Below are 26,982 nucleotides of genomic sequence, written 5' to 3'. Positions count from 1 at the left end.
ACGAATGAGCGTGGAATGTCCCAGCGCAGAGATTAACGGCCAGCTTTATTGTACGGGTGGAGGGGGATCAGGACCAGCGCTCGGGGATGGCGCACGGCTGGTCCCGCGGCGGCGTCCGGGCCGGCTGTAGGGATGTTGGGCCCGGCGTTGCAAGCGGGAGCGGTCTCGCATCCGCACGGGCCCAGGGGGGCTGGAGCTTCTGCTGCTCTCGAGCGCTGGGGAGCCGCAGGAGGACCCCGCTGGCAGCTGGCTGGCGGTGCTGGGGCTGCTGGTCTCGGGTGCCGGGGAGCTGTGGGACGGCCCCAGCGCCGCCTGGCTGGGGGTGCTGCTCTCGGCACTTGGTGCTGGCGCACGGCTCCTGTCACGGCGTCTTCCGGGCCGGCTGTAGGGATGTTGGGCCCGGCGTCGCAAGCGGGAGCTGTTTCGCACGCGGTCGGGCCCAGGGGGGCTGGCGCGGCTGCTGCCCTGAAGCACTGGGGAGCCTTGGGACGGCCCTGATGCCGCATCGGCGGGGCTGCTGGTCTGCGGTGCCAGGGAGCCGTGGGGTGGCCCGAACGCCGCCTGGCTCCCAGTGCTGGGGCTGCTGGTTTCCGGCGGTGGGGAGCCGCAGGAGGACCCCGCTGGCAGCTGGCTGGCGGTGCTGGGGCTGCTGGCGTCGGGTGCTGGGGAGCTGTGGGACGGCCCCAGCGCCGCCTGGCTGGGGGTGCTGCTCTCGGCACTTGGTGCTGGCGCACGGCTCCTGTCACGGCGTCTTCCGGGCCGGCTGTAGGGATGTTGCTCCCGGCGTTGCAAGCGGGAGCGGTCTCGCATCCGCACGGGCCCAGGGGGGCTGGAGCGGCTGCTGCCCTGAAGTGGCGGGGAGCCGCAGGAGAACCCTGATGCCGCCTGGCTGGCGGTGCCGGGGCTGCTGGTCTCCGGCGGTGGGGAGCCGCAGGAGGACCCCGCTGGCAGCTGGCTGGCGGTGCTGGGGCTGCTGGCGTCGGGTGCCGGCGAGCCGTGGGAAGGCCCCGATCCTGCCTGGCTGGCAGTGCTGGGGCCGGCGAGCTCCGAGCTGGCACTGGAGGCTGTAAGGGGAAGCAGGAAGGTCAAGGGCACGGCCCCCAGGCCCGGGGCAGGACAGGCCAGAGCGGTGCCCCCAGCCCTCCTAGAGCAGAGAGGCTCTGCCAGGCCCACCCTGGGCTCCCGCTGCCAGGCCTTGCCTGGCCCCTGGCCCCAGCCCAGGGGCAGGCGGGTGCTTTGCCTCTTACCGGTGCCCAGGCCAGCACACGCGTCGCACTCCCAGCTGGCCGTGCTGCTCCTCAAGTCGGAGCAGCGTCTGTGGGTGCCCTCGGCAGCGCAGGAGCAGCACAGGAGCAGTTGCCAGGGCCTGGGGAAGCAAAGGGGTTCATGGCTGTGAGGACAAAGTGACCGCAGCACGGGATTGTCCGGCCGAGCTCTCGGTCTCAGTCCTTGCGCTTCGAGCCCTTGGCGAGACAGGCTTCCCGTACAGAGCCCCGGGGTGCAGCTTTGGCAACTTACCCCTCTTCCTCTGCCTGCTCCCTGCCTCCTGGACAAAGGCACTCCCTGGCATCGCAGCGGCTGTGCCTCTCACTTAGTGCTGCGTATGCACGCCTGTTCTCCCACGATGGCAGTCTGATGGAGAAAGGAAAATGGATGAGCCCCTGCTGCCCCGGCATAAGGGAGATGCAGGGCGTCCCTGCTCGCCCCCTCTGCCCTGCCCTGTTTCCAGCTCCCCCGTGAAGCTGAAGCCCAGACTCGCGGGACAGCGGAGGGCCAGGAAGGACTGCTGGGGCAGCCCCTGGCGCGGGCGGCACAGCGCTTGCAGCCTCCTGTCTTGTGAGCCGGCCAGAAGGGCACCGACCTGGAGGGGATTCGGATCCCCATGGTGAGCATTTCCAAGAGAAATAGCTCCTTATCTCTACAGAGGGGGCACTGGAAGCAAGAAATGCCGGCGCACAGAGCCTGTCCCTGCAGGAGGAGAAACATAAGGAGCATGAGCGAGGCCCTGGTGCTGCCGAGCGCCTGCCGTGCGCCGGGGGCGAGGGAACCCCGGGGGCGAGGGAACGGCTCCTGCCTGGATGCAGCCCCTGTGGAACCAGGCGTGTTTGCACGCTGGGCACACCATGGTGCCGTAGGACTTTCTCTCCTCCACAAGGTCCAGGCAGATGAGGCAGGTGGTGTTCTCCTCCGGAGCCGCCTCCACTGCCTGCTCTGGGCGGTGCTGCCAGCAGAAGGCGCTGGGGGCAAGAGGAAAGGGATGGGCGAGGTGAGAAGCGCTGGCTCCTTCCCCGGGTGGCAGCGAGGAGGGGAGAGGAGGTACCTGTACTGAAGAGCGTACTGGGTGACGCATCCACCCTCCGCGGCACAGGGGAGATGGAAGCTGCGGTCGCAGCTCCTCTGCCAGCAGGAGATGGCGGCCCCGCTCTCGCCACAGACGAAGCAGTGCTGGAAAGAGCAGAGCAGCCCCCATCAGCGGCAGCCTCAGGGCCGCCACGGCCAGCCCCACGCCTCCGGGCAGGGCGCAGGATGTGGCCGCTGCCGGGTCACACCCCGCAGATGCGCCTGTCGGACGAGGCTCCTGTGCTGGAGCCTCTGTGGAGCTGCTGGGAGCAAGACTCCTGTCCCAGAGCCGGCTGGAAGGGCTGGGATTTCTCTCTCGGGTCTGGGCTAGGCTCCCGCAAACCTCTCCCGGCACAGATCTCCCCGGCCTTGTCAGGTGCTCACCTTCCGCGCTGCCCGCGCGACTGCACGTCGAATATCCTCGGGGAGAAATCCCATGAGTCCTACTTCCCTGCCCCCTTGCTGAAAAAGCTCGTTGGCAAAAAGCTGCAGTAGAGAAAAGAGGAGGAGCTGCTGAGGAGAGCGTGGCAGGGACTGCCTGTCGGAAAGCTGGAGGGAGCCCCGGCGTAACTCACCAGGCAAAACACATGGGCACAGAGCCCTTGCTTCTCCAGTTTGGCCCCGCAGACAGCCGGGTCAGCCTCTGCCCGGCGACACAGCAGGCATGCTGGAGGGGAGAGAGCAAACGCCACTGGGAATGAGCACCTCTGCGGGGCCGGGGGAAGCGTCCCTGAGGGATTGCCCCCAAGGGCCTGCTCTGCCCCTGCCGAGCCGGCTGATGGGCAGGGCTGGAGGCCTTGGAGAGGAAGGGGGCATTGCAGGCACGGGGGTCCCAGCAGGTGCCCACTGCCCAGCCTGGGCCCCGCTGGCTGAGGACAGGAGGGGCCCTGCCCCGGGGTGGTCGTCGGGGAGCTCCTGCCTCCCCCTGCCACCGCTCTCGGCCCCACGCTGACCGCCCCGACAAGCCCTCTGCTACGCTGCGGGAGGGCTACTTTGCTCTCACCCTGCTCCATCGAGCCGGGGGCCTTCTGCTTCCTCGCGGACATGGCGCACGTCAACGGCGAGCGTCTGGAGAGTCCCTGTCCCAGCAACGCCGGGCGTCTCCTCCAAATGCTCCTCTGCTGACTCTGAGGGAGAAGCAGGGCGCGGGCGAGGGAGAAGCCAGAGGCGGGTGAGCTTGCAGCGCAGGCCCAGCGCCCCGAGGCCTGGGGCCCCCCTCCTCCCTCGGCAGCCCCGCACAAGCCCCGTCCCTCCCCTGCCCTCTCCTCACCTCGCCAGGTCGCACTGACGGACGGCCTGTGCCCAGCGCTCCTTTTTGTGGGCTTGCCCCCGCGGGTCACGGTGGCCACTGTGACATCAGCACCGCTGGCCTGCGTGCGCCCCAACTACGGGCAGGGACGCCCTCGGCCACCCGCCGCCCGCTCTGAGGCGGCCACCGCCTCACAGGGGTGGCTGCGACGTGCCGAGGCGGGGGCCCGAGCCCTCGGCACCCACGTCACCGGGGCGGCTGCTCCTGCAGCGAGTGCAGAGTCCGATGCCGGGTCCCCCGGGGCAGCCGTCGAGGGGGACGCTGTTGGCCGAAAGGTGCTGTTGGGGCAGCGCGACTCCAGGGCTCCAGCCCTGGCCGAGGGAACTCTGTGCTCCTGCCCCCGGCACGGGGAGCGCTGCCAGCAGGTCGGGGAAGGTGATCCTTCCCCTCTGCGCCGCGCCGGTAAGGCTGCGTCGCAAGTACTGCCTCCGGTGCCGGGCTCCCCGGCACAGGGGACAGGAGCGACCTTGGAGCCTGGCCTGGGCTCACACGTGCCATCCGCTCAGAGGTGGTGGGTGGCCGGGGCACAGCACGGGACCTCAGGGCGGCACCTCAGAGTCGCAGGTGGCCCAACAAGGGCCTAAGGTCTAAGGCGGCCCAACAAGGGCCTGAGGACTCCTTAGCGCTTCGGCGATGTGCTGCCTCCGGCACTTTCTGGCGGTGGGACCGCAAGCTGGGGAGTCACGGCGGAAATGGCCTTTTTCCGTGGCAAGGAACTGCCTTTCAGAGTCAGCGTGAGCCTTTCCGTGGTGGGGTAGGAAACTGCGAGTGGCTGTGGGGCAGCTTCGGAGGTGGTGGGTGGGAGCGTTGATCTGTTGGAGGCTGGAAAGGCTCTCCAGAGGGATCTGGACGGGCTGGATCGATGGGCCGAGGCTTGTCAAGCGCTGGAACGGGCTGCCCAGGGAAGCGGTTGAGTCGCCATCCCCGGAGGCGTCGAAAAGACGTGTAGGTGTGGCGCTTAGGGACACGGGTTAGCGGTGGACTTGGCAGTGTTAGGTTAACGGTTGGACTCGATGATCTTAAGGGTCTTTTCCAACCTAAAGGATGCTGTGATTCTAATTACCATTCAGTTATCGCTTAATCACCACTTGATGACCACGTGATCTTCATTCGATCATCGATCGATTACCACTTGATCATCGCTTCATCGTTAATAAAACCCTCCGAGTTAAGCCCACGGCGATGACTTCTCTGACTAATTCACCCGTGACACCAGGACGAAAACCAGAGGGTGTCTCAGGCCCAACCAGAGCAGGCGAAAAGGAATGCCAAGTCCAGGACTGGAGAACCCAGGTCCGAAATGCAATTCGGGACGAGGATAGAAACCCGGAACCCCCAGAAGCCCTTCTGCGATACTAGCGGGCTGACACTGCTGAGAGGCACTGGAGGCTTCCCAGGCTGCCTCCTTCGGCTGCTGCTTTTAGAGTGTCCTCAGCCACCTTCTTCTGCCAGCCACCTTCCAAGCCAAACGCCGGTCCTCAGGGTTTCCTTCTCAGCAGGCTTGCTGAGATTTTGCTCGGCCTTCCGACGCCAGGGCGTTACGGAGCTCCGTTCGCTAGATGCCGACAGAGGCGAGCGGTGCCAGGGAACAAGCACCTCGGTTCGGAGCGAGGCCGTGCACGACCACAGCGCTTGGGGCAGCTCCCTTTGAGCTCCGTTGCTCGGGACTGCCTGGGAGCTCACATGGCAATCCCCCTGAAGAGCACTGCCTGCTCCGGCCGTGTCTAGACCTCACGTCTTCCCAGTCACGGCAGGCAAGAGCAGAAGGACAAAGCGCTGCCACCGAGTTCTCTTTTGGACCCTCTCTACCTCCTTGCCTTCCTCATTGCCTCTTTGCTGGCAGGAAAGCCCATCGGGTCTCCCGGGTTCCCCTGCCTTCCTCAGAGAGGACAGCTGCTCCCTACTGTAGTGAATCGACTCGCATGCTGCGTCAAGGCCTGTCAGGGAGGCGCTCAATGCACACACCGTAAGACCAGCTGTAGTTTGCCTGAAGAGCAGAGGGTTGTTCACATCTGTACAGCCAGCCCAGGGGATTCTCTTTGCGCTTTGGTCACCGTTATTCTTTGATTCAGCCTTCCAGCTCTCCGCCAACTTCCGCGGAGCTGTTCAGCCGTCACTCTGCAACCAAATCTCTTCTCCTTCCTGCACTAGAAAGGTACTTGCTGGTCTCCAACGGGAGGGAAATCCTTTTGGATGACTGACATTTCCCAGGCCCCCTGTTACCTTGCCGTAGAGCACGTGTGGGTTTTTTGCTCTAAAGGGCACGTGACGGGACTCAAGCCCTCAGTAACAGGTACTGCTCTGGCTCTCCTCAACTCTGAGGAGTACGTTCCTGACCAGGTGTTTGCAGTCTCTCTTAAAAGGGATGTCTTGGCTTGTTCTGCAGGAAGGAAGCCTTCAGTTGGTGCAGCAGCAGCAATCACGTTGGAGAACAGGACCCGGAGCTGGGGAACGGGGAGTGGCCTTTGGCTACTGTAGAAACACGAGCTGCAGAATTCTTCATGTCACAAAGACAGACGTGACACCGACCTCAGCTTTCCAAGAAAAGGAGCTTTGCCGCTTTGCCCCGATTCTCACTCACCTGGGCAACGAGGATGGGCAATGGGTTATAGCCTTGTCAAGAAGGAGAGAGAGTTGAAGCGTGTCAAAAGTCACTGGGGCCGGGGCGCGTGATTTTGGGGGGCGAGCCGTGAGGGCCTGTCATGACCCAGACTGGACAGACCAGGGAGTTGTGTTTAATTCGAAATTCCCTTGGGCTAAATTAAGGTGAAACGACACCAAACGATCGGTTAAAGATTTTATTCATGACAGAAGCCAACTGAACTGGGGAGGCGTGGTAGTAGGTGGCAGGGTTTCTCACAACGGGAATTGGCATAAGACTGCTTCTGTAAACCGTGTAACCATATACGTGAATTCAGGGAGATCCCTCCCGTTGAGTCAGGAGGTTCAGAGCAGACCCCCTTGCTTTCCAGACTCCTCCTCAGAGAAGGGCCCGGGGCGGCTGCATCTACTCTTAGTCTCTGACTTGGTCAGCGGTTTCTATCTTGAAACGGATGAGGTGTAGGGATTGTGGCAAAGGAAAAGGAAAGAGAGAGGAAGAGAGAGAGAGAAAAAGGAAGAGAGAAAGATTTCAGCGGTCCTGGGTCCGTCCAGCGTTGGTTCAGTCAGCGGAGGGGTCCGGTCAGCCGAGGGGTCCAGTCCCGGTGGGCTTGCGCACCCGGGGCTTCAGTTTGTGTCCTTTTATCATCGTTGCCCCTCCTTCGGGCGGGCACCCGAACTGGCCAGGTTAATGAGCAGGCTGTGAGCCTTTGGGCTTGGGGGTCGTTTGTGGAGTAACTTCTCCTTCCCTGCAGACACTGCCATTGTTTGATCTTTGTATCAGAAGAGCTTATCAGAAGAGGGAGCTGCGCACCCTCCAGCACGCCCTCCCCCCTCCTGTTGCTGATGTCTGAGCTGATGGGCTTTTCACCTTGGTTCCTTGCTGTGCAGGGTTTGTCTTTAAGCAGAACTTGCCCCACCACAACGTTTGAGACATTCAGTCTCTCACAACACCGACCTCAGCTTTCCAAGAAAAGGAGCTTTGCCACTTTGCCCGATTCTCACTCACCTGGGCAACGAGGATGGGCAATGGGTTATAGCCTTGTCGAGAAGGAGAGAGAGATGAAGCGTGTCAAAAGTCGCTGGGGCCGGGGCGCGTGATTTTGGGGGGCGAGCCGTGAGGGCCGTGCCGGCTGGGGGGGGCACAGCCCACGTTGCCGGAGACGGGCGGTGGCGCCGACTGGGCCGTGCCGGGCCACCCTCCCGGGGGTGGGGGCAGAGACCCGAAGCCCACGGCCATGGCGCGGGGCAGCCGGCCAAGGCCAGCCCGCGAGGAGGGAGGTCTGGGGAAGGTGCTGCCAACCGCCAGGGAGAAGACGACGCTCTGGGCCCAGCCCCTAAGGCTGCCCCCCAAGAAAGGGAGAGGTGGAGGAGGAGGAAGCCGACGAATGAGCGTGGAATGTCCCAGCGCAGAGATTAACGGCCAGCTTTATTGTACGGGTGGAGGGGGATCAGGACCAGCGCTCGGGGATGGCGCACGGCTGGTCCCGCGGCGGCGTCCGGGCCGGCTGTAGGGATGTTGGGCCCGGCGTTGCAAGCGGGAGCGGTCTCGCATCCGCACGGGCCCAGGGGGGCTGAGCTTCTGCTGCTCTCGAGCGCTGGGGAGCCGCAGGAGGACCCCGCTGGCAGCTGGCTGGCGGTGCTGGGGCTGCTGGTCTCGGGTGCCGGGGAGCTGTGGGACGGCCCCCAGCGCCGCCTGGCTGGGGGTGCTGCTCTCGGCACTTGGTGCTGGCGCACGGCTCCTGTCACGGCGTCTTCCGGGCCGGCTGTAGGGATGTTGGGCCCGGCGTCGCAAGCGGGAGCTGTTTCGCACGCGGTCGGGCCCAGGGGGGCTGGCGCGGCTGCTGCCCTGAAGCAACTGGGGAGCCTTGGGACGGCCCTGATGCCGCATCGGCGGGGCTGCTGGTCTGCGGTCCAGGGAGCCGTGGGGTGGCCCGAACGCCGCCTGGCTCCCAGTGCTGGGGCTGCTGGTTTCCGGCGGTGGGGAGCCGCAGGAGGACCCCGCTGGCAGCTGGCTGGCGGTGCTGGGGCTGCTGGCGTCGGGTGCTGGGGAGCTGTGGGACGGCCCCAGCGCCGCCTGGCTGGGGGTGCTGCTCTCGGCACTTGGTGCTGGCGCACGGCTCCTGTCACGGCGTCTTCCGGGCCGGCTGTAGGGATGTTGCTCCCGGCGTTGCAAGCGGGAGCGGTCTCGCAATCCGCACGGGCCCAGGGGGGCTGGAGCGGCTGCTGCCCTGAAGTGGCGGGGAGCCGCAGGAGAACCCTGATGCCGCCTGGCTGGCGGTGCCGGGGCTGCTGGTCTCCGGCGGTGGGGAGCCGCAGGAGGACCCCGCTGCAGCTGGCTGGCGGTGCTGGGGCTGCTGGCGTCGGGTGCCGGCGAGCCGTGGGAAGGCCCCGATCCTGCCTGGCTGGCAGTGCTGGGGCCGGCGAGCTCCGAGCTGGCACTGGAGGCTGTAAGGGGAAGCAGGAAGGTCAAGGGCACGGCCCCCAGGCCCGGGGCAGGATAGGCCAGAGCGGTGCCCCCAGCCCTCCTAGAGCAGAGAGGCTCTGCCAGGCCCACCCTGGGCTCCCGCTGCCAGGCCTTGCCTGGCCCCTGGCCCAGCCCAGGGGCAGGCGGTGCTTTGCCTCTTACCGGTGCCCAGGCCAGCACACGCGTCGCACTCCCAGCTGGCCGTGCTGCTCCTCAAGTCGGAGCAGCGTCTGTGGGTGCCCTCGGCAGCGCAGGAGCAGCACAGGAGCAGTTGCCAGGGCCTGGGGAAGCAAAGGGGTTCATGGCTGTGAGGACAAAGTGACCGCAGCACGGGATTGTCCGGCCGAGCTCTCGGTCTCAGTCCTTGCGCTTCGAGCCCTTGGCGAGACAGGCTTCCCGTACAGAGCCCCGGGGTGCAGCTTTGGCAACTTACCCCTCTTCCTCTGCCTGCTCCCTGCCTCCTGGACAAAGGCACTCCCTGGCATCGCAGCGGCTGTGCCTCTCACTTAGTGCTGCGTATGCACGCCTGTTCTCCCACGATGGCAGTCTGATGGAGAAAGGAAAATGGATGAGCCCCTGCTGCCCCGGCATAAGGGAGATGCAGGGCGTCCCTGCTCGCCCCCTCTGCCCTGCCCTGTTTCCAGCTCCCCCGTGAAGCTGAAGCCCAGACTCGCGGGACAGCGGAGGGCCAGGAAGGACTGCTGGGCAGCCCCTGGCGCGGGCGGCACAGCGCTTGCAGCCTCCTGTCTTGTGAGCCGGCCAGAAGGGCACCGACCTGGAGGGGATTCGGATCCCCATGGTGAGCATTTCCAAGAGAAATAGCTCCTTATCTCTACAGAGGGGGCACTGGAAGCAAGAAATGCCGGCGCACAGAGCCTGTCCCTGCAGGAGGAGAAACATAAGGAGCATGAGCGAGGCCCTGGTGCTGCCGAGCGCCTGCCGTGCGCCGGGGGCGAGGGAACCCCGGGGGCGAGGGAACGGCTCCTGCCTGGATGCAGCCCCTGTGGAACCAGGCGTGTTTGCACGCTGGGCACACCATGGTGCCGTAGGACTTTCTCTCCTCCACAAGGTCCAGGCAGATGAGGCAGGTGGTGTTCTCCTCCGGAGCCGCCTCCACTGCCTGCTCTGGGCGGTGCTGCCAGCAGAAGGCACTGGGGGCAAGAGGAAAGGGATGGGCGAGGTGAGAAGCGCTGGCTCCTTCCCCGGGTGGCAGCGAGGAGGGGAGAGGAGGTACCTGTACTGAAGAGCGTACTGGGTGACGCATCCACCCTCCGCGGCACAGGGGAGATGGAAGCTGCGGTCGCAGCTCCTCTGCCAGCAGGAGATGGCGGCCCCGCTCTCGCCACAGACGAAGCAGTGCTGGAAAGAGCAGAGCAGAACCCCATCAGCGGCAGCCTCAGGGCCGCACGGCCAGCCCCACGCCTCCGGGCAGGGCGCAGGATGTGGCCGCTGCCGGGTCACACCCCGCAGATGCGCCTGTCGGACGAGGCTCCTGTGCTGGAGCCTCTGTGGAGCTGCTGGGAGCAAGACTCCTGTCCCAGAGCCGGCTGGAAGGGCTGGGATTTCTCTCTCGGGTCTGGGCTAGGCTCCCGCAAACCTCTCCGGCACAGATCTCCCCGGCCTTGTCAGGTGCTCACCTTCCGCGCTGCCCGCGCGACTGCACGTCGAATATCCTCGGGGAGAAATCCCATGAGTCCTACTTCCCTGCCCCCTTGCTGAAAAAGCTCGTTGGCAAAAAGCTGCAGTAGAGAAAAGAGGAGGAGCTGCTGAGGAGAGCGTGGCAGGGACTGCCTGTCGGAAAGCTGGAGGGAGCCCCGGCGTAACTCACCAGGCAAAACACATGGGCACAGAGCCCTTGCTTCTCCAGTTTGGCCCCGCAGACAGCCGGGTCAGCCTCTGCCCGGCGACACAGCAGCATGCTGGAGGGGAGAGAGCAAACGCCACTGGGAATGAGCACCTCTGCGGGGCCGGGGGAAGCGTCCCTGAGGGATTGCCCCCAAGGGCCTGCTCTGCCCCTGCCGAGCCGGCTGATGGGCAGGGCTGGAGGCCTTGGAGAGGAAGGGGGCATTGCAGGCACGGGGGTCCCAGCAGGTGCCCACTGCCCAGCCTGGGCCCCGCTGGCTGAGGACAGGAGGGGCCCTGCCCCGGGGTGGTCGTCGGGGAGCTCCTGCCTCCCCCTGCCACCGCTCTCGGCCCCACGCTGACCGCCCCGACAAGCCCTCTGCTACGCTGCGGGAGGGCTACTTTGCTCTCACCCTGCTCCATCGAGCCGGGGGCCTTCTGCTTCCTCGCGGACAATGGCGCACGTCAACGGCGAGCGTCTGGAGAGTCCCTGTCCCAGCAACGCCGGGCGTCTCCTCCCAAATGCTCCTCTGCTGACTCTGAGGGAGAAGCAGGGCGCGGGCGAGGGAGAAGCCAGAGGCGGGTGAGCTTGCAGCGCAGGCCCAGCGCCCCGAGGCCTGGGGCCCCCCCTCCTCTCTCGGCAGCCCCGCACAAGCCCCGTCCCTCCCCTGCCCTCTCCTCACCTCGCCAGGTCGCACTGACGGACGGCCTGTGCCCAGCGCTCCTTTTTGTGGGCTTGCCCCCGCGGGTCACGGTGGCCACTGTGACATCAGCACCGCTGGCCTGCGTGCGCCCCAACTACGGGCAGGGACGCCCTCGGCCACCCGCCGCCCGCTCTGAGGCGGCCACCGCCTCACAGGGGTGGCTGCGACGTGCCGAGGCGGGGGCCCGAGCCCTCGGCACCCACGTCACCGGGGCGGCTGCTCCTGCAGCGAGTGCAGAGTCCGATGCCGGGTCCCCCGGGGCAGCCGTCGAGGGGGACGCTGTTGGCCGAAAGGTGCTGTTGGGGCAGCGCGACTCCAGGGCTCCAGCCCTGGCCGAGGGAACTCTGTGCTCCTGCCCCCGGCACGGGGAGCGCTGCCAGCAGGTCGGGGAAGGTGATCCTTCCCCTCTGCGCCGCGCCGGTAAGGCTGCGTCGCAAGTACTGCCTCGGTGCCGGGCCTCCCCGGCACAGGGAACAGGAGCGACCTTGGAGCCTGGCCTGGGCTCACACGTGCCATCCGCTCAGAGGCGGTGGGTGGCCGGGGCACAGCACGGGACCTCAGGGCGGCACCTCAGAGTCGCAGGTGGCCCAACAAGGGCCTAAGGTCTAAGGCGGCCCAACAAGGGCCTGAGGACTCCTTAGCGCTTCGGCGATGTGCTGCCTCCGGCACTTTCTGGCGGTGGGACCGCAAGCTGGGGAGTCACGGCGGAAATGGCCTTTTTCCGTGGCAAGGAACTGCCTTTCAGAGTCAGCGTGAGCCTTTCCGTGGTGGGGTAGGAAACTGCGAGTGGCTGTGGGGCAGCTTCGGAGGTGGTGGGTGGGAGCGTTGATCTGTTGGAGGCTGGAAAGGCTCTCCAGAGGGATCTGGACGGGCTGGATCGATGGGCCGAGGCTTGTCAAGCGCTGGAAGGGGCTGCCCAGGGAAGCGGTTGAGTCGCCATCCCCGGAGGCGTCGAAAAGACGTGTAGGTGTGGCGCTTAGGGACACGGGTTAGCGGTGGACTTGGCAGTGTTAGGTTAACGGTTGGACTCGATGATCTTAAGGGTCTTTTCCAACCTAAAGGATGCTGTGATTCTAATTACCATTCAGTTATCGCTTAATCACCACTTGATGACCACGTGATCTTCATTCGATCATCGATTGATTACCACTTGATCATCGCTTCATCGTTAATAAAACCCTCCGAGTTAAGCCCACGGCGATGACTTCTCTGACTAATTCACCCGTGACACCAGGACGAAAACCAGAGGGTGTCTCAGGCCCAACCAGAGCAGGCGAAAAGGAATGCCAAGTCCAGGACTGGAGAACCCAGGTCCGAAATGCAATTCGGGACGAGGATAGAAACCCGGAACCCCCAGAAGCCCTTCTGCGATACTAGCGGGCTGACACTGCTGAGAGGCACTGGAGGCTTCCCAGGCTGCCTCCTTCGGCTGCTGCTTTTAGAGTGTCCTCAGCCACCTTCTTCTGCCAGCCACCTTCCAAGCCAAACGCCGGTCCTCAGGGTTTCCTTCTCAGCAGGCTTGCTGAGATTTTGCTCGGCCTTCCGACGCCAGGGCGTTACGGAGCTCCGTTCGCTAGATGCCGACAGAGGCGAGCGGTGCCAGGGAACAAGCACCTCGGTTCGGAGCGAGGCCGTGCACGACCACAGCTCTTGGGGCAGCTCCCTTTGAGCTCCGTTGCTCGGGACTGCCTGGGAGCTCACATGGCAATCCCCCTGAAGAGCACTGCCTGCTCCGGCCGTGTCTAGACCTCACGTCTTCCCAGTCACGGCAGGCAAGAGCAGAAGGACAAAGCGCTGCCACCGAGTTCTCTTTTGGACCCTCTCTACCTCCTTGCCTTCCTCATTGCCTCTTTGCTGGCAGGAAAGCCCATCGGGTCTCCCGGGTTCCCCTGCCTTCCTCAGAGAGGACAGCTGCTCCCTACTGTAGTGAATCGACTCGCATGCTGCGTCAAGGCCTGTCAGGGAGGCGCTCAATGCACACACCGTAAGACCAGCTGTAGTTTGCCTGAAGAGCAGAGGGTTGTTCACATCTGTACAGCCAGCCCAGGGGATTCTCTTTGCGCTTTGGTCACCGTTATTCTTTGATTCAGCCTTCCAGCTCTCCGCCAACTTCCGCGGAGCTGTTCAGCCGTCACTCTGCAACCAAATCTCTTCTCCTTCCTGCACTAGAAAGGTACTTGCTGGTCTCCAACGGGAGGGAAATCCTTTTGGATGACTGACATTTCCCAGGCCCCCTGTTACCTTGCCGTAGAGCACGTGTGGGTTTTTTGCTCTAAAGGGCACGTGACGGGACTCAAGCCCTCAGTAACAGGTACTGCTCTGGCTCTCCTCAACTCTGAGGAGTACGTCCCTGACCAGGTGTTTGCAGTCTCTCTTAAAAGGGATGTCTTGGCTTGTTCTGCAGGAAGGAAGCCTTCAGTTGGTGCAGCAGCAGCAATCACGTTGGAGAACAGGACCCGGAGCTGGGGAACGGGGAGTGGCCTTTGGCTACTGTAGAAACACGAGCTGCAGAATTCTTCATGTCACAAAGACAGACGTGACACCGACCTCAGCTTTCCAAGAAAAGGAGCTTTGCCGCTTTGCCCCGATTCTCACTCACCTGGGCAACGAGGATGGGCAATGGGTTATAGCCTTGTCAAGAAGGAGAGAGAGTTGAAGCGTGTCAAAAGTCACTGGGGCCGGGGCGCGTGATTTTGGGGGGCGAGCCGTGAGGGCCTGTCATGACCCAGACTGGACAGACCAGGGAGTTGTGTTTAATTCGAAATTCCCTTGGGCTAAATTAAGGTGAAACGACACCAAACGATCGGTTAAAGATTTTATTCATGACAGAAGCCAACTGAACTGGGGAGGCGTGGTAGTAGGTGGCAGGGTTTCTCACAACGGGAATTGGCATAAGACTGCTTCTGTAAACCGTGTAACCATATACGTGAATTCAGGGAGATCCCTCCCGTTGAGTCAGGAGGTTCAGAGCAGACCCCCTTGCTTTCCAGACTCCTCCTCAGAGAAGGGCCCGGGGCGGCTGCATCTACTCTTAGTCTCTGACTTGGTCAGCGGTTTCTATCTTGAAACGGATGAGGTGTAGGGATTGTGGCAAAGGAAAAGGAAAGAGAGAGGAAGAGAGAGAGAGAAAAAGGAAGAGAGAAAGATTTCAGCGGTCCTGGGTCCGTCCAGCGTTGGTTCAGTCAGCGGAGGGGTCCGGTCAGCCGAGGGGTCCAGTCCCGGTGGGCTTGCGCACCCGGGGCTTCAGTTTGTGTCCTTTTATCATCGTTGCCCCTCCTTCGGGCGGGCACCCGAACTGGCCAGGTTAATGAGCAGGCTGTGAGCCTTTGGGCTTGGGGGTCGTTTGTGGAGTAACTTCTCCTTCCCTGCAGACACTGCCATTGTTTGATCTTTGTATCAGAAGAGCTTATCAGAAGAGGGAGCTGCGCACCCTCCAGCACGCCCTCCCCCTCCTGTTGCTGATGTCTGAGCTGATGGGCTTTTCACCTTGGTTCCTTGCTGTGCAGGGTTTGTCTTTAAGCAGAACTTGCCCCACCACAACGTTTGAGACATTCAGTCTCTCACAACACCGACCTCAGCTTTCCAAGAAAAGGAGCTTTGCCACTTTGCCCCGATTCTCACTCACCTGGGCAACGAGGATGGGAAATGGGTTATAGCCTTGTCGAGAAGGAGAGAGAGATGAAGCGTGTCAAAAGTCGCTGGGGCCGGGGCGCGTGATTTTGGGGGGCGAGCCGTGAGGGCCGTGCCGGCTGGGGGGGGCACAGCCCACGTTGCCGGAGACGGGCGGTGGCGCCGACTGGGCCGTGCCGGGCCACCCTCCCGGGGGTGGGGGCAGAGACCCGAAGCCCACGGCCATGGCGCGGGGCAGCCGGCCAAGGCCAGCCCGCGAGGAGGGAGGTCTGGGGAAGGTGCTGCCAACCGCCAGGGAGAAGACGACGCTCTGGGCCCAGCCCCTAAGGCTGCCCCCCAAGAAAGGGAGAGGTGGAGGAGGAGGAAGCCGACGAATGAGCGTGGAATGTCCCAGCGCAGAGATTAACGGCCAGCTTTATTGTACGGGTGGAGGGGGATCAGGACCAGCGCTCGGGGATGGCGCACGGCTGGTCCCGCGGCGGCGTCCGGGCCGGCTGTAGGGATGTTGGGCCCGGCGTTGCAAGCGGGAGCGGTCTCGCATCCGCACGGGCCCAGGGGGGCTGGAGCTTCTGCTGCTCTCGAGCGCTGGGGAGCCGCAGGAGGACCCCGCTGGCAGCTGGCTGGCGGTGCTGGGGCTGCTGGTCTCGGGTGCCGGGGAGCTGTGGGACGGCCCCAGCGCCGCCTGGCTGGGGGTGCTGCTCTCGGCACTTGGTGCTGGCGCACGGCTCCTGTCACGGCGTCTTCCGGGCCGGCTGTAGGGATGTTGGGCCCGGCGTCGCAAGCGGGAGCTGTTTCGCACGCGGTCGGGCCCAGGGGGGCTGGCGCGGCTGCTGCCCTGAAGCACTGGGGAGCCTTGGGACGGCCCTGATGCCGCATCGGCGGGGCTGCTGGTCTGCGGTGCCAGGGAGCCGTGGGGTGGCCCGAACGCCGCCTGGCTCCCAGTGCTGGGGCTGCTGGTTTCCGGCGGTGGGGAGCCGCAGGAGGACCCCGCTGGCAGCTGGCTGGCGGTGCTGGGGCTGCTGGTCTCGGGTGCCGGGGAGCTGTGGGACGGCCCCAGCGCCGCCTGGCTGGGGGTGCTGCTCTCGGCACTTGGTGCTGGCGCACGGCTCCTGTCACGGCGTCTTCCGGGCCGGCTGTAGGGATGTTGCTCCCGGCGTTGCAAGCGGGAGCGGTCTCGCATCCGCACGGGCCCAGGGGGGCTGGAGCGGCTGCTGCCCTGAAGTGGCGGGGAGCCGCAGGAGAACCCTGATGCCGCCTGGCTGGCGGTGCCGGGGCTGCTGGTCTCCGGCGGTGGGGAGCCGCAGGAGGACCCCGCTGGCAGCTGGCTGGCGGTGCTGGGGCTGCTGGCGTCGGGTGCCGGCGAGCCGTGGGAAGGCCCCGATCCTGCCTGGCTGGCAGTGCTGGGGCCGGCGAGCTCCGAGCTGGCACTGGAGGCTGTAAGGGGAAGCAGGAAGGTCAAGGGCACGGCCCCCAGGCCCGGGGCAGGACAGGCCAGAGCGGTGCCCCCAGCCCTCCTAGAGCAGAGAGGCTCTGCCAGGCCCACCCTGGGCTCCCGCTGCCAGGCCTTGCCTGGCCCCTGGCCCCAGCCCAGGGGCAGGCGGGTGCTTTGCCTCTTACCGGTGCCCAGGCCAGCACACGCGTCGCACTCCCAGCTGGCCGTGCTGCTCCTCAAGTCGGAGCAGCGTCTGTGGGTGCCCTCGGCAGCGCAGGAGCAGCACAGGAGCAGTTGCCAGGGCCTGGGGAAGCAAAGGGGTTCATGGCTGTGAGGACAAAGTGACCGCAGCACGGGATTGTCCGGCCGAGCTCTCGGTCTCAGTCCTTGCGCTTCGAGCCCTTGGCGAGACAGGCTTCCCGTACAGAGCCCCGGGGTGCAGCTTTGGCAACTTACCCCTCTTCCTCTGCCTGCTCCCTGCCTCCTGGACAAAGGCACTCCCTGGCATCGCAGCGGCTGTGCCTCTCACTTAGTGCTGCGTATGCACGCCTGTTCTCCCACGATGGCAGTCTGATGGAGAAAGGAAAATGGATGAGCCCCTGCTGCCCCGGCATAAGGGAGATGCAGGGCGTCCCTGCTCGCCCCCCCTGCCCTGTTTCCAGCTCCCCCGTGAAGCTGAAGCCCAGACTCGCGGGACAGCGGAGGGCCAGGAAGGACTGCTGGGGCAGCCCCTGGCGCGGGCGGCACAGCGCTTGCAGCCTCCTGTCTTGTGAGCCGGCCAGAAGGGCACCGACCTGGAGGGGATTCGGATCCCCATGGTGAGCATTTCCAAGAGAAATAGCTCCTTATCTCTACAGAGGGGGCACTGGAAGCAAGAAATGCCGGCGCACAGAGCCTGTCCCTGCAGGAGGAGAAACATAAGGAGCATGAGCGAGGCCCTGGTGCTGCCGAGCGCCTGCCGTGCGCCGGGGGCGAGGGAACCCCGGGGGCGAGGGAACGGCTCCTGCCTGGATGCAGCCCCTGTGGAACCAGGCGTGTTTGCACGCTGGGCACACCATGGTGCCGTAGGACTTTCTCTCCTCCACAAGGTCCAGGCAGATGAGGCAGGTGGTGTTCTCCTCCGGAGCCGCCTCCACTGCCTGCTCTGGGCGGTGCTGCCAGCAGAAGGCGCTGGGGGCAAGAGGAAAGGGATGGGCGAGGTGAGAAGCGCTGGCTCCTTCCCCGGGTGGCAGCGAGGAGGGGAGAGGAGGTACCTGTACTGAAGAGCGTACTGGGTGACGCATCCACCCTCCGCGGCACAGGGGAGATGGAAGCTGCGGTCGCAGCTCCTCTGCCAGCAGGAGATGGCGGCCCCGCTCTCGCCACAGACGAAGCAGTGCTGGAAAGAGCAGAGCAGCCCCCATCAGCGGCAGCCTCAGGGCCGCCACGGCCAGCCCCACGCCTCCGGGCAGGGCGCAGGATGTGGCCGCTGCTGGGTCACACCCCGCAGATGCGCCTGTCGGACGAGGCTCCTGTGCTGGAGCCTCTGTGGAGCTGCTGGGAGCAAGACTCCTGTCCCAGAGCCGGCTGGAAGGGCTGGGATTTCTCTCTCGGGTCTGGGCTAGGCTCCCGCAAACCTCTCCCGGCACAGATCTCCCCGGCCTTGTCAGGTGCTCACCTTCCGCGCTGCCCGCGCGACTGCACGTCGAATATCCTCGGGGAGAAATCCCATGAGTCCTACTTCCCTGCCCCCTTGCTGAAAAAGCTCGTTGGCAAAAAGCTGCAGTAGAGAAAAGAGGAGGAGCTGCTGAGGAGAGCGTGGCAGGGACTGCCTGTCGGAAAGCTGGAGGGAGCCCCGGCGTAACTCACCAGGCAAAACACATGGGCACAGAGCCCTTGCTTCTCCAGTTTGGCCCCGCAGACAGCCGGGTCAGCCTCTGCCCGGCGACACAGCAGGCATGCTGGAGGGGAGAGAGCAAACGCCACTGGGAATGAGCACCTCTGCGGGGCCGGGGGAAGCGTCCCTGAGGGATTGCCCCCAAGGGCCTGCTCTGCCCCTGCCGAGCCGGCTGATGGGCAGGGCTGGAGGCCTTGGAGAGGAAGGGGGCATTGCAGGCACGGGGGTCCCAGCAGGTGCCCACTGCCCAGCCTGGGCCCCGCTGGCTGAGGACAGGAGGGGCCCTGCCCCGGGGTGGTCGTCGGGGAGCTCCTGCCTCCCCCTGCCACCGCTCTCGGCCCCACGCTGACCGCCCCGACAAGCCCTCTGCTACGCTGCGGGAGGGCTACTTTGCTCTCACCCTGCTCCATCGAGCCGGGGGCCTTCTGCTTCCTCGCGGACATGGCGCACGTCAACGGCGAGCGTCTGGAGAGTCCCTGTCCCAGCAACGCCGGGCGTCTCCTCCAAATGCTCCTCTGCTGACTCTGAGGGAGAAGCAGGGCGCGGGCGAGGGAGAAGCCAGAGGCGGGTGAGCTTGCAGCGCAGGCCCAGCGCCCCGAGGCCTGGGGCCCCCCTCCTCCCTCGGCAGCCCCGCACAAGCCCCGTCCCTCCCCTGCCCTCTCCTCACCTCGCCAGGTCGCACTGACGGACGGCCTGTGCCCAGCGCTCCTTTTTGTGGGCTTGCCCCCGCGGGTCACGGTGGCCACTGTGACATCAGCACCGCTGGCCTGCGTGCGCCCCAACTACGGGCAGGGACGCCCTCGGCCACCCGCCGCCCGCTCTGAGGCGGCCACCGCCTCACAGGGGTGGCTGCGACGTGCCGAGGCGGGGGCCCGAGCCCTCGGCACCCACGTCACCGGGGCGGCTGCTCCTGCAGCGAGTGCAGAGTCCGATGCCGGGTCCCCCGGGGCAGCCGTCGAGGGGGACGCTGTTGGCCGAAAGGTGCTGTTGGGGCAGCGCGACTCCAGGGCTCCAGCCCTGGCCGAGGGAACTCTGTGCTCCTGCCCCCGGCACGGGGAGCGCTGCCAGCAGGTCGGGGAAGGTGATCCTTCCCCTCTGCGCCGCGCCGGTAAGGCTGCGTCGCAAGTACTGCCTCCGGTGCCGGGCTCCCCGGCACAGGGGACAGGAGCGACCTTGGAGCCTGGCCTGGGCTCACACGTGCCATCCGCTCAGAGGCGGTGGGTGGCCGGGGCACAGCACGGGACCTCAGGGCGGCACCTCAGAGTCGTAGGTGGCCCAACAAGGGCCTAAGGTCTAAGGCGGCCCAACAAGGGCCTGAGGACTCCTTAGCGCTTCGGCGATGTGCTGCCTCCGGCACTTTCTGGCGGTGGGACCGCAAGCTGGGGAGTCACGGCGGAAATGGCCTTTTTCCGTGGCAAGGAACTGCCTTTCAGAGTCAGCGTGAGCCTTTCCGTGGTGGGGTAGGAAACTGCGAGTGGCTGTGGGGCAGCTTCGGAGGTGGTGGGTGGGAGCGTTGATCTGTTGGAGGCTGGAAAGGCTCTCCAGAGGGATCTGGACGGGCTGGATCGATGGGCCGAGGCTTGTCAAGCGCTGGAAGGGGCTGCCCAGGGAAGCGGTTGAGTCGCCATCCCCGGAGGCGTCGAAAAGACGTGTAGGTGTGGCGCTTAGGGACACGGGTTAGCGGTGGACTTGGCAGTGTTAGGTTAACGGTTGGACTCGATGATCTTAAGGGTCTTTTCCAACCTAAATGATGCTGTGATTCTAATTACCATTCAGTTATTGCTTAATCACCACTTGATGACCACGTGATCTTCATTCGATCATCGATTGATTACCACTTGATCATCGCTTCATCGTTAATAAAACCCTCCGAGTTAAGCCCACGGCGATGACTTCTCTGACTAATTCACCCGTGACACCAGGACGAAAACCAGAGGGTGTCTCAGGCCCAACCAGAGCAGGCGAAAAGGAATGCCAAGTCCAGGACTGGAGAACCCAGGTCCGAAATGCAATTCGGGACGAGGATAGAAACCCGGAACCCCCAGAAGCCCTTCTGCGATACTAGCGGGCTGACACTGCTGAGAGGCACTGGAGGCTTCCCAGGCTGCCTCCTTCAGCTGCTGCTTTTAGAGTGTCCTCAGCCACCTTCTTCTGCCAGCCACCTTCCAAGCCAAACGCCGGTCCTCAGGGTTTCCTTCTCAGCAGGCTTTCTGAGATTTTGCTCGGCCTTCCGACGCCAGGGCGTTACGGAGCTCCGTTCGCTAGATGCCGACAGAGGCGAGCGGTGCCAGGGAACAAGCACCTCGGTTCGGAGCGAGGCCGTGCACGACCACAGCTCTTGGGGCAGCTCCCTTTGAGCTCCGTTGCTCGGGACTGCCTGGGAGCTCACATGGCAATCCCCCTGAAGAGCACTGCCTGCTCCGGCCGTGTCTAGACCTCACGTCTTCCCAGTCACGGCAGGCAAGAGCAGAAGGACAAAGCGCTGCCACCGAGTTCTCTTTTGGACCCTCTCTACCTCCTTGCCTTCCTCATTGCCTCTTTGCTGGCAGGAAAGCCCATCGGGTCTCCCGGGTTCCCCTGCCTTCCTCAGAGAGGACAGCTGCTCCCTACTGTAGTGAATCGACTCGCATGCTGCGTCAAGGCCTGTCAGGGAGGCGCTCAATGCACACGCCGTAAGACCAGCTGTAGTTTGCCTGAAGAGCAGAGGGTTGTTCACATCTGTACAGCCAGCCCAGGGGATTCTCTTTGCGCTTTGGTCACCGTTATTCTTTGATTCAGCCTTCCAGCTCTCCGCCAACTTCCGCGGAGCTGTTCAGCCGTCACTCTGCAACCAAATCTCTTCTCCTTCCTGCACTAGAAAGGTACTTGCTGGTCTCCAACGGGAGGGAAATCCTTTTGGATGACTGACATTTCCCAGGCCCCCTGTTACCTTGCCGTAGAGCACGTGTGGGTTTTTTGCTCTAAAGGGCACGTGACGGGACTCAAGCCCTCAGTAACAGGTACTGCTCTGGCTCTCCTCAACTCTGAGGAGTACGTCCCTGACCAGGTGTTTGCAGTCTCTCTTAAAAAGGATGTCTTGGCTTGTTCTGCAGGAAGGAAGCCTTCAGTTGGTGCAGCAGCAGCAATCACGTTGGAGAACAGGACCCGGAGCTGGGGAACGGGGAGTGGCCTTTGGCTACTGTAGAAACACGAGCTGCAGAATTCTTCATGTCACAAAGACAGACGTGACACCGACCTCAGCTTTCCAAGAAAAGGAGCTTTGCCGCTTTGCCCCGATTCTCACTCACCTGGGCAACGAGGATGGGCAATGGGTTATAGCCTTGTCAAGAAGGAGAGAGAGTTGAAGCGTGTCAAAAGTCACTGGGGCCGGGGCGCGTGATTTTGGGGGGCGAGCCGTGAGGGCCTGTCATGACCCAGACTGGACAGACCAGGGAGTTGTGTTTAATTCGAAATTCCCTTGGGCTAAATTAAGGTGAAACGACACCAAACGATCGGTTAAAGATTTTATTCATGACAGAAGCCAACTGAACTGGGGAGGCGTGGTAGTAGGTGGCAGGGTTTCTCACAACGGGAATTGGCATAAGACTGCTTCTGTAAACCGTGTAACCATATACGTGAATTCAGGGAGATCCCTCCCGTTGAGTCAGGAGGTTCAGAGCAGACCCCCTTGCTTTCCAGACTCCTCCTCAGAGAAGGGCCCGGGGCGGCTGCATCTACTCTTAGTCTCTGACTTGGTCAGCGGTTTCTATCTTGAAACGGATGAGGTGTAGGGATTGTGGCAAAGGAAAAGGAAAGAGAGAGGAAGAGAGAGAGAGAAAAAGGAAGAGAGAAAGATTTCAGCGGTCCTGGGTCCGTCCAGCGTTGGTTCAGTCAGCGGAGGGGTCCGGTCAGCCGAGGGGTCCAGTCCCGGTGGGCTTGCGCACCCGGGGCTTCAGTTTGTGTCCTTTTATCATCGTTGCCCCTCCTTCGGGCGGGCACCCGAACTGGCCAGGTTAATGAGCAGGCTGTGAGCCTTTGGGCTTGGGGGTCGTTTGTGGAGTAACTTCTCCTTCCCTGCAGACACTGCCATTGTTTGATCTTTGTATCAGAAGAGCTTATCAGAAGAGGGAGCTGCGCACCCTCCAGCACGCCCTCCCCCTCCTGTTGCTGATGTCTGAGCTGATGGGCTTTTCACCTTGGTTCCTTGCTGTGCAGGGTTTGTCTTTAAGCAGAACTTGCCCCACCACAACGTTTGAGACATTAACCCTTTCAGTCTCTCACAACACCGACCTCAGCTTTCCAAGAAAAGGAGCTTTGCCACTTTGCCCCAATTCTCACTCACCTGGGCAACGAGGATGGGAAATGGGTTATAGCCTTGTCGAGAAGGAGAGAGAGATGAAGCGTGTCAAAAGTCGCTGGGGCCGGGGCGCGTGATTTTGGGGGGCGAGCCGTGAGGGCCGTGCCGTCTGGGGGGGGCACAGCCCACGTTGCCGGAGACGGGCGGTGGCGCCGACTGGGCCGTGCCGGGCCACCCTCCCGGGGGTGGGGGCAGAGACCCGAAGCCCACGGCCATGGCGCGGGGCAGCCGGCCAAGGCCAGCCCGCGAGGAGGGAGGTCTGGGGAAGGTGCTGCCAACCGCCAGGGAGAAGACGACGCTCTGGGCCCAGCCCCTAAGGCTGCCCCCCAAGAAAGGGAGAGGTGGAGGAGGAGGAAGCCGACGAATGAGCGTGGAATGTCCCAGCGCAGAGATTAACGGCCAGCTTTATTGTACGGGTGGAGGGGGATCAGGACCAGCGCTCGGGGATGGCGCACGGCTGGTCCCGCGGCGGCGTCCGGGCCGGCTGTAGGGATGTTGGGCCCGGCGTTGCAAGCGGGAGCGGTCTCGCATCCGCACGGGCCCAGGGGGGCTGGAGCTTCTGCTGCTCTCGAGCGCTGGGGAGCCGCAGGAGGACCCCGCTGGCAGCTGGCTGGCGGTGCTGGGGCTGCTGGTCTCGGGTGCCGGGGAGCTGTGGGACGGCCCCAGCGCCGCCTGGCTGGGGGTGCTGCTCTCGGCACTTGGTGCTGGCGCACGGCTCCTGTCACGGCGTCTTCCGGGCCGGCTGTAGGGATGTTGGGCCCGGCGTCGCAAGCGGGAGCTGTTTCGCACGCGGTCGGGCCCAGGGGGGCTGGCGCGGCTGCTGCCCTGAAGCACTGGGGAGCCTTGGGACGGCCCTGATGCCGCATCGGCGGGGCTGCTGGTCTGCGGTGCCAGGGAGCCGTGGGGTGGCCCGAACGCCGCCTGGCTCCCAGTGCTGGGGCTGCTGGTTTCCGGCGGTGGGGAGCCGCAGGAGGACCCCGCTGGCAGCTGGCTGGCGGTGCTGGGGCTGCTGGCGTCGGGTGCTGGGGAGCTGTGGGACGGCCCCAGCGCCGCCTGGCTGGGGGTGCTGCTCTCGGCACTTGGTGCTGGCGCACGGCTCCTGTCACGGCGTCTTCCGGGCCGGCTGTAGGGATGTTGCTCCCGGCGTTGCAAGCGGGAGCGGTCTCGCATCCGCACGGGCCCAGGGGGGCTGGAGCGGCTGCTGCCCTGAAGTGGCGGGGAGCCGCAGGAGAACCCTGATGCCGCCTGGCTGGCGGTGCCGGGGCTGCTGGTCTCCGGCGGTGGGGAGCCGCAGGAGGACCCCGCTGGCAGCTGGCTGGCGGTGCTGGGGCTGCTGGCGTCGGGTGCCGGCGAGCCGTGGGAAGGCCCCGATCCTGCCTGGCTGGCAGTGCTGGGGCCGGCGAGCTCCGAGCTGGCACTGGAGGCTGTAAGGGGAAGCAGGAAGGTCAAGGGCACGGCCCCCAGGCCCGGGGCAGGATAGGCCAGAGCGGTGCCCCCAGCCCTCCTAGAGCAGAGAGGCTCTGCCAGGCCCACCCTGGGCTCCCGCTGCCAGGCCTTGCCTGGCCCCTGGCCCCAGCCCAGGGGCAGGCGGGTGCTTTGCCTCTTACCGGTGCCCAGGCCAGCACACGCGTCGCACTCCCAGCTGGCCGTGCTGCTCCTCAAGTCGGAGCAGCGTCTGTGGGTGCCCTCGGCAGCGCAGGAGCAGCACAGGAGCAGTTGCCAGGGCCTGGGGAAGCAAAGGGGTTCATGGCTGTGAGGACAAAGTGACCGCAGCACGGGATTGTCCGGCCGAGCTCTCGGTCTCAGTCCTTGCGCTTCGAGCCCTTGGCGAGACAGGCTTCCCGTACAGAGCCCCGGGGTGCAGCTTTGGCAACTTACCCCTCTTCCTCTGCCTGCTCCCTGCCTCCTGGACAAAGGCACTCCCTGGCATCGCAGCGGCTGTGCCTCTCACTTAGTGCTGCGTATGCACGCCTGTTCTCCCACGATGGCAGTCTGATGGAGAAAGGAAAATGGATGAGCCCCTGCTGCCCCGGCATAAGGGAGATGCAGGGCGTCCCTGCTCGCCCCCTCTGCCCTGCCCTGTTTCCAGCTCCCCCGTGAAGCTGAAGCCCAGACTCGCGGGACAGCGGAGGGCCAGGAAGGACTGCTGGGGCAGCCCCTGGCGCGGGCGGCACAGCGCTTGCAGCCTCCTGTCTTGTGAGCCGGCCAGAAGGGCACCGACCTGGAGGGGATTCGGATCCCCATGGTGAGCATTTCCAAGAGAAATAGCTCCTTATCTCTACAGAGGGGGCACTGGAAGCAAGAAATGCCGGCGCACAGAGCCTGTCCCTGCAGGAGGAGAAACATAAGGAGCATGAGCGAGGCCCTGGTGCTGCCGAGCGCCTGCCGTGCGCCGGGGGCGAGGGAACCCCGGGGGCGAGGGAACGGCTCCTGCCTGGATGCAGCCCCTGTGGAACCAGGCGTGTTTGCACGCTGGGCACACCATGGTGCCGTAGGACTTTCTCTCCTCCACAAGGTCCAGGCAGATGAGGCAGGTGGTGTTCTCCTCCGGAGCCGCCTCCACTGCCTGCTCTGGGCGGTGCTGCCAGCAGAAGGCGCTGGGGGCAAGAGGAAAGGGATGGGCGAGGTGAGAAGCGCTGGCTCCTTCCCCGGGTGGCAGCGAGGAGGGGAGAGGAGGTACCTGTACTGAAGAGCGTACTGGGTGACGCATCCACCCTCCGCGGCACAGGGGAGATGGAAGCTGCGGTCGCAGCTCCTCTGCCAGCAGGAGATGGCGGCCCCGCTCTCGCCACAGACGAAGCAGTGCTGGAAAGAGCAGAGCAGCCCCCATCAGCGGCAGCCTCAGGGCCGCCACGGCCAGCCCCACGCCTCCGGGCAGGGCGCAGGATGTGGCCGCTGCCGGGTCACACCCCGCAGATGCGCCTGTCGGATGAGGCTCCTGTGCTGGAGCCTCTGTGGAGCTGCTGGGAGCAAGACTCCTGTCCCAGAGCCGGCTGGAAGGGCTGGGATTTCTCTCTCGGGTCTGGGCTAGGCTCCCGCAAACCTCTCCCGGCACAGATCTCCCCGGCCTTGTCAGGTGCTCACCTTCCGCGCTGCCCGCGCGACTGCACGTCGAATATCCTCGGGGAGAAATCCCATGAGTCCTACTTCCCTGCCCCCTTGCTGAAAAAGCTCGTTGGCAAAAAGCTGCAGTAGAGAAAAGAGGAGGAGCTGCTGAGGAGAGCGTGGCAGGGACTGCCTGTCGGAAAGCTGGAGGGAGCCCCGGCGTAACTCACCAGGCAAAACACATGGGCACAGAGCCCTTGCTTCTCCAGTTTGGCCCCGCAGACAGCCGGGTCAGCCTCTGCCCGGCGACACAGCAGGCATGCTGGAGGGGAGAGAGCAAACGCCACTGGGAATGAGCACCTCTGCGGGGCCGGGGGAAGCGTCCCTGAGGGATTGCCCCCAAGGGCCTGCTCTGCCCCTGCCGAGCCGGCTGATGGGCAGGGCTGGAGGCCTTGGAGAGGAAGGGGGCATTGCAGGCACGGGGGTCCCAGCAGGTGCCCACTGCCCAGCCTGGGCCCCGCTGGCTGAGGACAGGAGGGGCCCTGCCCCGGGGTGGTCGTCGGGGAGCTCCTGCCTCCCCCTGCCACCGCTCTCGGCCCCACGCTGACCGCCCCGACAAGCCCTCTGCTACGCTGCGGGAGGGCTACTTTGCTCTCACCCTGCTCCATCGAGCCGGGGGCCTTCTGCTTCCTCGCGGACATGGCGCACGTCAACGGCGAGCGTCTGGAGAGTCCCTGTCCCAGCAACGCCGGGCGTCTCCTCCAAATGCTCCTCTGCTGACTCTGAGGGAGAAGCAGGGCGCGGGCGAGGGAGAAGCCAGAGGCGGGTGAGCTTGCAGCGCAGGCCCAGCGCCCCGAGGCCTGGGGCCCCCCTCCTCCCTCGGCAGCCCCGCACAAGCCCCGTCCCTCCCCTGCCCTCTCCTCACCTCGCCAGGTCGCACTGACGGACGGCCTGTGCCCAGCGCTCCTTTTTGTGGGCTTGCCCCCGCGGGTCACGGTGGCCACTGTGACATCAGCACCGCTGGCCTGCGTGCGCCCCAACTACGGGCAGGGACGCCCTCGGCCACCCGCCGCCCGCTCTGAGGCGGCCACCGCCTCACAGGGGTGGCTGCGACGTGCCGAGGCGGGGGCCCGAGCCCTCGGCACCCACGTCACCGGGGCGGCTGCTCCTGCAGCGAGTGCAGAGTCCGATGCCGGGTCCCCCGGGGCAGCCGTCGAGGGGGACGCTGTTGGCCGAAAGGTGCTGTTGGGGCAGCGCGACTCCAGGGCTCCAGCCCTGGCCGAGGGAACTCTGTGCTCCTGCCCCCGGCACGGGGAGCGCTGCCAGCAGGTCGGGGAAGGTGATCCTTCCCCTCTGCGCCGCGCCGGTAAGGCTGCGTCGCAAGTACTGCCTCCGGTGCCGGG

General features: G+C 64.8%; 4 protein-coding genes across 4 annotated transcripts; all 4 read right to left on the bottom strand.

Moving 5' to 3' along the window:
- Positions 1 to 45: 45 nt before the first annotated feature.
- Positions 46 to 3,386, bottom strand: LOC128137892 (PHD finger protein 7-like). The gene is made up of 10 exons (XM_052779139.1): positions 3,344 to 3,386; positions 2,916 to 3,007; positions 2,725 to 2,826; positions 2,321 to 2,445; positions 2,075 to 2,237; positions 1,862 to 1,968; positions 1,519 to 1,632; positions 1,248 to 1,366; positions 979 to 1,064; positions 46 to 465 (listed from the first exon to the last, which is right to left on the bottom strand). Exons 1-10 carry the CDS (start codon positions 3,384 to 3,386, stop codon positions 46 to 48), a joined length of 1,371 nt encoding a protein of 456 aa, XP_052635099.1.
- A 4,290-nt stretch (positions 3,387 to 7,676) lies between these two features.
- On the bottom strand, positions 7,677 to 15,116 carry LOC128137889 (PHD finger protein 7-like). The gene is given in 12 exon segments (XM_052779132.1): positions 7,677 to 7,814; positions 8,061 to 8,441; positions 8,443 to 8,517; positions 8,649 to 8,695; positions 8,877 to 8,995; positions 9,148 to 9,261; positions 9,490 to 9,596; positions 9,703 to 9,865; positions 9,949 to 10,073; positions 10,352 to 10,453; positions 10,543 to 10,641; positions 15,030 to 15,116. Coding segments are annotated over 12 exon segments (1,557 nt in total).
- Positions 15,117 to 15,305: 189 nt separating this feature from the next.
- LOC128137888 (PHD finger protein 7-like) lies at positions 15,306 to 18,641 on the bottom strand. The gene is made up of 11 exons (XM_052779131.1): positions 18,599 to 18,641; positions 18,171 to 18,262; positions 17,980 to 18,081; positions 17,576 to 17,700; positions 17,330 to 17,492; positions 17,117 to 17,223; positions 16,779 to 16,892; positions 16,508 to 16,626; positions 16,278 to 16,324; positions 15,897 to 16,145; positions 15,306 to 15,506 (listed from the first exon to the last, which is right to left on the bottom strand). Exons 1-11 carry the CDS (start codon positions 18,639 to 18,641, stop codon positions 15,306 to 15,308), a joined length of 1,362 nt encoding a protein of 453 aa, XP_052635091.1.
- Positions 18,642 to 22,939: 4,298 nt separating this feature from the next.
- LOC128137887 (PHD finger protein 7-like) lies at positions 22,940 to 26,280 on the bottom strand. Its single transcript, XM_052779130.1, has 10 exons — positions 26,238 to 26,280; positions 25,810 to 25,901; positions 25,619 to 25,720; positions 25,215 to 25,339; positions 24,969 to 25,131; positions 24,756 to 24,862; positions 24,413 to 24,526; positions 24,142 to 24,260; positions 23,873 to 23,958; positions 22,940 to 23,359 (listed from the first exon to the last, which is right to left on the bottom strand). Exons 1-10 carry the CDS (start codon positions 26,278 to 26,280, stop codon positions 22,940 to 22,942), a joined length of 1,371 nt encoding a protein of 456 aa, XP_052635090.1.
- Positions 26,281 to 26,982: the final 702 nt, after the last annotated feature.

This window comes from Harpia harpyja, chromosome Z (assembly GCF_026419915.1).
Source record: "Harpia harpyja isolate bHarHar1 chromosome Z, bHarHar1 primary haplotype, whole genome shotgun sequence".
Classification (NCBI taxonomy): Eukaryota; Metazoa; Chordata; class Aves; order Accipitriformes; family Accipitridae; genus Harpia; species Harpia harpyja.
This window is presented reverse-complemented; position numbering and strand designations above follow the sequence as displayed.

Coding starts and splice junctions, on each gene's coding strand:
- LOC128137892 (XM_052779139.1), bottom strand. CDS start 3,386: ATGTCCGCGAGGAAGCAGAAGGCCCCCGGCTCGATGGAGCAGG. Junction 2,827..2,915: donor GTGCCCATGTGTTTTGCCTG/GTGAGTTACGCC, acceptor TCTCTACTGCAG/CTTTTTGCCAACGAGCTTTT. Junction 1,633..1,861: donor GGGATCCGAATCCCCTCCAG/GTCGGTGCCCTT, acceptor TTTCTCCATCAG/ACTGCCATCGTGGGAGAACA.
- LOC128137888 (XM_052779131.1), bottom strand. CDS start 18,641: ATGTCCGCGAGGAAGCAGAAGGCCCCCGGCTCGATGGAGCAGG. Junction 18,263..18,598: donor CCCCGGCTCGATGGAGCAGG/GTGAGAGCAAAG, acceptor TCTCCCCTCCAG/CATGCCTGCTGTGTCGCCGG. Junction 17,224..17,329: donor TCCACAGGGGCTGCATCCAG/GCAGGAGCCGTT, acceptor CTCCTCCTGCAG/GGACAGGCTCTGTGCGCCGG.
- LOC128137887 (XM_052779130.1), bottom strand. CDS start 26,280: ATGTCCGCGAGGAAGCAGAAGGCCCCCGGCTCGATGGAGCAGG. Junction 25,721..25,809: donor GTGCCCATGTGTTTTGCCTG/GTGAGTTACGCC, acceptor TCTCTACTGCAG/CTTTTTGCCAACGAGCTTTT. Junction 24,527..24,755: donor GGGATCCGAATCCCCTCCAG/GTCGGTGCCCTT, acceptor TTTCTCCATCAG/ACTGCCATCGTGGGAGAACA.